General features: G+C 41.3%; 1 protein-coding gene across 2 annotated transcripts in view; it reads left to right on the top strand.

The window, feature by feature from the left end:
- Nucleotides 1-2,110: 2,110 nt before the first annotated feature.
- Nucleotides 2,111-8,839, top strand: part of slc51a (solute carrier family 51 member A) — a 13,757-nt gene continuing 7,028 nt past the window's right edge. Inside the window, exons 1-5 of one of the 2 annotated variants that reach the window (XM_005722531.2) lie at nucleotides 2,111-2,150; nucleotides 6,113-6,264; nucleotides 6,346-6,419; nucleotides 6,734-6,892; nucleotides 8,554-8,665. In XM_005722531.2, coding sequence (XP_005722588.1) covers nucleotides 6,157-6,264; nucleotides 6,346-6,419; nucleotides 6,734-6,892; nucleotides 8,554-8,665 — 453 coding nt within the window. In that variant the 5' untranslated portion in view covers nucleotides 2,111-2,150; nucleotides 6,113-6,156. Of the gene's footprint in view, nucleotides 2,151-2,511; nucleotides 2,766-6,112; nucleotides 6,265-6,345; nucleotides 6,420-6,733; nucleotides 6,893-8,553; nucleotides 8,666-8,839 lie in introns of those variants that run through there. The other variant, XM_005722530.2, reaches the window with a different exon arrangement.

Here is an 8,839-nt window from a genome sequence, read left to right as displayed (position 1 = left end):
GTGACATTTTTATTTGCAGTGTTACTCAAAATGGGCCGGATTCCAAACAGCAGCTTTAGCTTTAGATTACAAGAGAATGCTGCATTAGAACCACTGGAACTGATCTCCAGTGAAGCTAAAGCAAAACAGGTATTCAGGTACAACATACAAACACAGGCAGACTGGCGTAAAGCACATAGACGATAAAGTAAACATAGATGTTACAGTTTCTATACTCAGTATCATCTCCTCATAGTAGTTTTGACACTTTGATGGTGAAAATTAGTTGTGAAATCGAATGTCTTGTCGCACCAGCTATGATCATCAGGTAAGCAGTGCTTGCAAAACATCTTTTCTGGAAACACACTCCAGCATCTGCAAAGAAACATGCACTATGCATGTATATAGTGTTGTACTTATGTTGCTTTTCCTCTGTGTATATTGATTTCTGTACTTTTGCACTTTTGTGGTCTTGCTAATATCGCTGTGCAAGCAACTGTACAATGACAAAAATAGTTCTAAGTTTTTCTATCAAAGCTACAGTGTGCACATTGAATGGGTATCTGTGTTTAGCCATGTGCTGTCAGAAGTGATTAGAAAGAGTAAACACTCGTTGTGGACTTAGATTCAGGAACCCTGTTGAGCATTGACCTTTGCTATCTCTGTGACACCCAGGCCCTTCACCTCTGGTGATGAGGTTGTTGTTTGCTCATTCTCGTGTCTTTCACGGACACTTTCTCTGTAAAATTGCTTGCTGCGCTTGTCCGCAAATCAAAGCGTTGGCACACGAAGACAGAAGAGCGTGTGTCTATTTCACGGGTCAGTTTAAGCAGCTACTGGAGCAAAATGTAGTAAAAAAGAAAAAAACGTAAACAAAATCCAAACAGTTCAAAAAAGAGGAAAAGAAAGAATTTCAACACAATAAAAACAGAAGAACTTTTGGTTTTCGCCCGTTTTCTACTCTCCTCTGTAATGTGAGTGTTTGAGCTAATGTTGAGCCACCTAAGATAATAAAGTCTGAGTCACTTTTCCAGGGACAGAAAACAGTATTTGCTTGTAAAAGAGGGGGGAAAAAGTATGAAAAGCAAAGGCAGCCACAGTTTCACTAAAGACCACTGTGTGGCTTATCCATTAAAGGGAAAGGCATTAAATAGTGATGGTGTTGACTGGATGGTGACATCAGGCTCTACAAACAAAGCCAGCCAGCAGGAAATTAGATGCAACCAATTGACAGTTTTATTTGAAATTTATCAGCTAAATTTAAGGTTGAACCCAAATGAACTTTAACCTAAATTTCTGGCTTCTAGATGCCAAATTGCTCAAATCAGTGATTTTTCGCCTATTTTGTGAATCACTGGCTGTAACAAGATTGCAGGTGTGAAGAGAAACCTGTTCAAACCTGTTAAACTGTGTCAGGGTTGAAGGCTGTAGAGTGTTGACGTTTTCGATCAATTACCCAAATGCAGGCTAGTCAGGGCAAATCAGTTCTAAAGAGTCAGTCTGTAGCAAACAAGGTGAGCCTTGAGAGCCAAGAGAGTTGCACAGGCTTGGTTAAAATGACTCAGTGTTAATATGAGGTCAGAAAATGATGTGTTATATCATCCTTTTTTTGTACAGTGAAAGATGTGTACTTGTGTAAATCATCTGATGTGAGATGTGTCCCTGTTTTTGTGCCCCTCAGCCATCTCTGTTAATCATTCCTGTGACGGGTCTGTACATGAAACTCAAGGATAAAGGGGTTTAGTCTTGGTGTAAACAAAAAGAAAGGATCCAACCTCGCGAAAAGACAAGGTTTACCTGAACCAAAAAACAAACAAACCAGATATCCAGTGAGGCGTCCTATCATTGTAGTTGTATTTGGTGCTGTTCAGATGCTGTAAACCCACCTGGGTGGTCTCAAATATTTAACAGCCTTTTGAGTGCTGCTCAAAAGTATTGTAAAAAAAAGTGAAAGCAGAAATATGTGTGTGCTTTGTAGGCGCCTCAGTCCAAAGAAATCCCAAAGAAATCCACCACCGACACCACACACACATGCAGCCCTGATGTTGTCAAACTGCCCCTCCTCCTCAGTCCTAAACTCCACTTCCTTGGTACTGTTTTGTAGTAAATTATAAAAGATGTTCCCACTTAGCTCAAATCCTCATCTGTGAAGAGTTGACAGTAACAGTGAAGTGAGTATAGCTAACCCTCTATCAGATTCCACCTTATATATGTGAGTGTGTCATAATGAACAGGAGAGGAGAACGGCTGCTTTTGCGTTCAACGACGCAGGACAAGTTTAAAGTGAGCAGCATTTACAAAAGGGGTCACAAACTACCACTATCCAAATCAGAATATGTTAACCAGATTGCCACCTGATTCTAACGAGTGGCACAAACAGGAATCACATATCAGCTCAGTGTTATCTAAACGGTGAGCAAATCAATATTGCACCAATTCAAAGGAAGCAAGAGTCTCTTAATGTGGGACTACTTTAAAGTCATCCTTTGTGCGTAAGTTCCCCGTCAGATGCAGACAGCTCTCCCTTGTCGGTTATTCAAAGGAGGCGGGGTCCAGTTGCACTGACTGAGTGTTGCAGGGTATCTGAGAAGCAGATATGCCCTTTTAAAAAGTTTGAGGAGACTCTCAGGAGAAGCCACTTCGGACTTTTACGCATCGAGCGTCCATGGATGGAAAGGGGACCGAGAAGGCACCGACAGGAGCCAACATGAGCAATAGATCCTTCCCTATCTCTGACCCGATATGTCAAACGGAGGACGCTCCTTTCGCCATGGATGTCATCCGCAGTGAGTAAAGCGGGTTCCGCACGGCAGATTTGCCCGTTTTCACGGTTCCCCCCCAAGAGCTCCCTACGAGCAGCAAGAGTAGATCCACGGGAATTTTAATTGGTGGGAGGGTTTTTGTGCACCACTGGGTCGCAGTGCCCTGGCAACGGTGGCGGAGCAGAGAAACTAAACTGCTGGTTGTACTTCATTAGGACTTAATGGGATTCCTGGAAGTCTTTGAACCACACTGGGGAACGAAAGACTGAAGTTGTGCTATGTTGCTGCCCCTTTGCAGCACGATGGTCACTACTTTGAAGTGAGGATTTTTCAGACATATGAAATAAAACAAAATAATTATATTATATTATATTATATTATATTATATTATATTATATTATTTAAGCTCAGTTTGACGCTGTCTCAGAGCCAGGCGTGTGCCAACATCTGCTCGGTTTTTTCCCTACCACTGAAGTGTACAGCAAGTGATCTTTTAGTACAGTTACAGACTCCCCCTCATTCGCTTTACATTACTGTAACCCATCTGCGAACAATTAGACAAACCGCACAGCAAAGGTAAACTGTATTCCCTCTAAAACTTTCTACAGATGTGGAGTTAATATTGTTATTGTAATAACAATATCCCAATAATAAGAGCGTGAAAGTGTGAGCCATGTTTACACTTTCAGTTTTATTCTGTGGATGGCTTCCATTTGGCCCGAGGGCGTTTTTTTTTTCTTTTCTTTTCTTTTTCTTGATTTTTTTTAAAAAAAAAATTCTTTTTTGAAAAACGTGTTTATTATTTTAATGTGTTTAATGTCTGTTTTCGATCATGCGCACTGCTACACATGATCAGCAACGAGACACACTAAAATAAACAATATTTTGCCCAAATTTCTGACTTTAACTAAATATTTACGTGTAAATCTTCTTTGTGGTTTGCTTACATAAGAACAGTCTTAACTATTACATTTAATGGGATCTAGTTACATTTAAATTTACCTGATATATATTCAGTTTATACTAAGCTCATTTTCCTTAATTATTTTTATGAATTAACCTTCGATTCTACGCTAAATTATTGCTGCATCCTTTTTGTTGAAACTTCAGTTTTTTATTTTTTGTAGCGCTGAGATAAATGTTCTTCAGACTGCATGTCTCAGTCAGCAAATGTGCTACAAATATGTGTAACATTACGTTAGAAAATGAAACCAGATGATTGGCCAGTGGGTAATGTTGTTGTTGTTGTTGTGGTGTTGTTGTTGTTGTTGTTGTTTAAATTCAATCTCAAAAATCAGCCCCAAAAATCAAGGATTGATTGCAGGAGAGCGTAAAACCGTGTGGCCTCGTCACCACTTTGCTGAATTATCCAGACGGTGCCACATGCATGTCTGGCTCATCGTATGGTAGCTTGAGTGGTCAAAGAGAACACTTAAAATACCGCTAGAATTTGTGATTTATGCTCCAGATTTCAGTCACTGTCTGCCTCATCGCAAACAAATAAACGAACGAATGTCTCTTGTCTATCCTGTGCGCTCAAAACCATGAACAGAGAAGAAATGACACATATTACGAGAATCGTCTTAATTATATCAGCATGCCGGAACTTTTACTCAGCCCTTCCTCCCATTCTTGTTCAGACACAAACCGGATTGTAGATTTCTTATCACACACTGTTCTTTCTGTGAAAAATCAGTTTGAACAATTCAGCCGTAATTACGCTTTCTAGCTGCTGGTTTCCAGCTGCTGTGGATGTTTCTGCAACTTACACTTTGCCCCGCATTGCTACTTTCCACTGTGCATAATCCTGCCCACATGCATGGCACCTTGTTTCAGAATCATTAACCAACTTACAAGAAGCTTACCTACTGCTGTTTCATTTTACGTCTGTGATGGCACTTATGTTTATTGACTACAAAGTAAGTTCTGCTAGCACAAAGATGAATATCAACAGCCTAACAGTGGGCAAAGCCACAGGAGCTTGGTTTGGTCTGGCAGTATTTGGCTTTAGTTTATTTGAATGGTTGTTGAATCATTTTAACAGAAGCCCACAAATATATTAACCTAGTAATACACTCCCCCATTAACCCCCCATTGCCAGGATTTAACTAAGCAAACAGATAAGAGCCTTCCACTGGACAGTTACTGCAGCAATGATTCACCTCACAACAGCTGAATTCAGCACTGAGTTCTCATTTCTTCAACATCTGTGTCAGTAGGCATATCCTGTGGTCGCGGTAAAAGATGTTTATCATTTTCAGAAGAGTCAAAATGTTGGCCTGTGTCAAGCAAAGAAAACGCCCAAGATTGCTGAAACTATTAAAACTGGGTTAACTCTCTGACACACTATTAAAACTAGGAAAGATAGCGGTGATCAAACATCTAGAAATCAACTGTAGAGCTCACATTTGAGCTCACGTTTATGAAAATGAGAGCATTTCAATATACAATATGAAGAAAACTCAACAAACTGGGATTAAACAGCTGTGAGCCTTAAGAAAAGCACTTATCAGTGAGGCTTGAAAAAAAAAGCCTTACTGAGCATAAAGGTTGGCATCTGGAGTGATGTGAGAAGATCATGTAGTCTGATAAAGATTAAAGTGATGGGAGCATCAGTGTCAGAGGAGAGCTGATGAAGCAATACTCAGCTGTCATGCCTGGTGTCTACCGAACAAGCCTGAGCAGTGCAGTGGGTGATGCTGTGATCTGGGGCTGCGTCAGCTGGTCGGGTCTTGGTTCATCGGTGTAATAAGGCCAAAAAACTGAGCTCAGTTGACAATATGAATATACTGAATCAAACAGGCACAGGCATATTTAGATTCAGACAAAGCCAGAATTCACTGGGCTCAAATTGTGCAAGAGTGATTCAGGGAACATGAAATATCACGTTTCTCTTCGGCCCACTGAGAACCTTTGGGACATCCTGGAGGAGACTTTGGGCAGCAGTCACACTTGACTGATCTCTTTGACATCAGAGGGCTCTTGTGGTTTACAGGATCAAACCTAATTGGACTTTTTCCTCTAAACAGCATGCGAGCACTTAGCTTCTCATGTTGCCATATCAGGGTAACACTTTGATATAACATTTTCAGCTGCAGGTAGTATTTTGAGCAAATGGTAAAAATATATCAGCAACAATACCCATGAGGAGAATCAAGTTTACATTTTATTCGCCACATGCAGTGACAGGTTGCCTTGCAGTGGAACGAACCCGTCCCCCGACCTTACGCACACAACACAGACATCACACGGGGATATAAGTGAGTGCTTATCAGTGTGTGCGTGTCCATAGTTCAGCTGACGAAGATCACATCGACCATCTCAGATTTAATGAAAGCAAATTTATTTTCCTTTTCCTTTGTTAATTTCAGGGTTTGGTGTCTTTGACTACATCCTGTATGGCATCTTGACCTTCATGGCAACAGTTTCTTTGCTGGTCTTCTTAGAGGAATGTATCTACATCTATAGGAAAGTACCTGCCAATAAGAAGAGTCTCATCATTTGGGTGAATGGAGCAGCACCGGTGAGAACAGTTTGCAGAAAAGAAACAGATGACACAAACGTATACCTGGATCTTTAATTGACGCTTGTCTCATTTTTTCAGGCGATTGGCACCATGTCATGTCTGGGGATGTGGTTCCCCAGAGCTACCCTGTTTACTGATATGTTCTCTGGCTGGTGGGTTTTTATTTCTTTTCCCCACTCGTCCCTTCTCTTTTACTCACCCTCCGTTTCCCACTGTGCTGTGTGTCTCTCTGACCAGCAGAGTCCTGCTGTGAAAGATAATAGTGAAACCTGAACCTCAGAACCTACAGAAAAACTGAAAACAGGAGTGCTGTTAAGTACTGTGTGACGTGTCATTTACTTTTCTACTACTCTTCCTGAGCCCTCCTCCAAAAACCTCTTTCTCTTATTCTTCCTACGTTCCTAGATTTCATTCCCATGTTCCTTGTTTCCATTTACCTGCCTCTCGTCCTCTTCTTTCACCGTAGTTACTTTGCCATCGTGGTGTTCAAGTTCCTGATCCTGATGGTGGAAGAGTTGGGTGGCGACGAGGCGTTTCTGAAGCGTGCAGGAAAATATAAACTGAAGATCAGCACGGGGCCTTGTTGCTGTTGCTGCTGTTGCCTGCCAGAGGTGGCCATCACACGGTAAATCCACAAGTGACACCGTCACTTTTCTGCTTTAGTTTTCTGTCGTGTAAGCTGAAAGCAAATCTACTTGTTTTTTAAAACGCAAATGACTAACTTCTGGAGAGCACTCAGCAGATGCATATCTTCAGAATAGTCACTAAAGCTGATGATGATGATGATGGACGTCTTCCGATCTTGGTTTTTTGTTATTCTTGGCAAAAGAGCCTTTTTCTTTGGTAGATTTTTTTCCTCCTTGGTAGGTAGGGGCGGAGGGGGCTTTAAGGCTATAAACACCAGATTAAATAAACTAGATTAAACCTCATGGCTAAGTTTGGCTTTTAAAGGAGCATGTCAACATCCGCAAAAGTTCTCTGAAAGCAGTCAGAGAGATCTGAAAGCAATTTTGCCAGTGCAATCAAGCATGAGCTCTCGTGTTTGCTTGTAGTCCAGGCTTATTTTATTGAAGTTTTACGCATAAGGAAGAATAGCCTTGAAATGGCGCGTAGTTTCTATTTATTTACTGTCCACATTTAATAGTTCCAGCGAAGGGTGGTCAGTTTCCAAATATGTTTCCACCGATGCTTTGATATTGGGCAATTGCTCGAGAACAGGCAGATGGCAACAACCTGGAATGCTAATGAAGCACAGACCATGGCGGGTGGCTTTGAAGTAGTTTGCACCCCCGTTCAAACATTACACAAACACAGAGCCTCTTTGCATAGAGCATTGAATTCACACTAGAGCTTCAGTCTGGTTCTCAGAATCCAGGTTGCACTACTGGTCATTCAACTTGTTCGGGGTGGGGCAGCATTTACAGAACAGACATATCACCCCCCTGTTTTGCAGAAAAAAGCCAAGTGGCACCATGTGTTGCAATGGACTTTCTGATTTGGCCATTTTAATCAGATACAGGAGTCGCACACTGGTTTGTCTGTCTGTCTGCAGAATGCATTATCTGAACAGAGCTGACCTGGCGTCCCAGTTCAGTTTCATCCCTTAGAGAAGTGCCGATCTATGAACGCATTACTATTGAAGCCTAAAGATGATGACCAGACAGAACAGCCGCTGCAATTAAAGTTCACAGTTAATGGCGATAGAAATGTTCGCTCCCAGTTCTGCTAATATGAACTTGATTGTAGTTTCAGTGTATAGAAAGGATAGATTCCAGGCCAAAGATCAAAAAGACCAAGGGGTCTAAACAAATAAGAAAATGGGTGAACATGCCACATATTTGGCCACACAAGCATTATCTTCTTCCCACGTAGTTTCTTGGAATGAGGCCACACTGTTGCCAGGCAGTGACAGGCAAATGTGCAAAGTTAACAAAAATCCTTTTAAAGCCTTCATTCTGCATTGCAAGATGATGACAATCAAGCCAGGGCATGCTCAGCTACTTATACTGTGCCCCGTTTTTATGTTTAAAAAAGCCCCACTAATGCACCTCAGAAGCACAATGTTGTTTTGGTTGCGTAACCGCAGTCAAATCTTGACATGCCAGCAGCACACAGAGATGTGTCCTGATCCACTCTTTATTGCTCCAGACATCCTGAAGTAATGTTCGAGGGCAGGTGTAGTGGAACTGCACAATGAACTTTTTGTGTTTTTTACTGTAAATCAGAGGTTAGATTATTCCGGGTCATCAGCAGATAATGAAATGGTTTCCTCTGTTTCGTCTCCAGACGCTCTCTCTTCCTGCTCAAACTTGGCTCCATCCAGTTTGCCGTCCTGAAGACTGCCTTCACCATCTTTTCCATTGTTCTCTACACCAACGACAACTACCATGTGAAGGATGTGAGTTGAAAGCACAGAAATGTAAACAACTATCTCTCCAAATACAAAGCCAATTCTGAAACAGTTGGGGTGGTGTGTAAAGATTTTAAAATCTCACAAACAAATTTAATATTCACAATAGAATATTTTAAAAAGACATCAAATTTCTTAACCGTACCATTTTAGAAAAAAAAA

This window comes from Pundamilia nyererei, unplaced genomic scaffold (genome assembly GCF_000239375.1).
Source record: "Pundamilia nyererei isolate P.nyererei 1_Seehausen unplaced genomic scaffold, PunNye1.0 scaffold00007, whole genome shotgun sequence".
Lineage (NCBI taxonomy): Eukaryota > Metazoa > Chordata > Actinopteri > Cichliformes > Cichlidae > Pundamilia > Pundamilia nyererei.
Note: the sequence above shows the minus strand (reverse complement) of the source record. Positions and strands in the feature narration are given on the sequence as shown.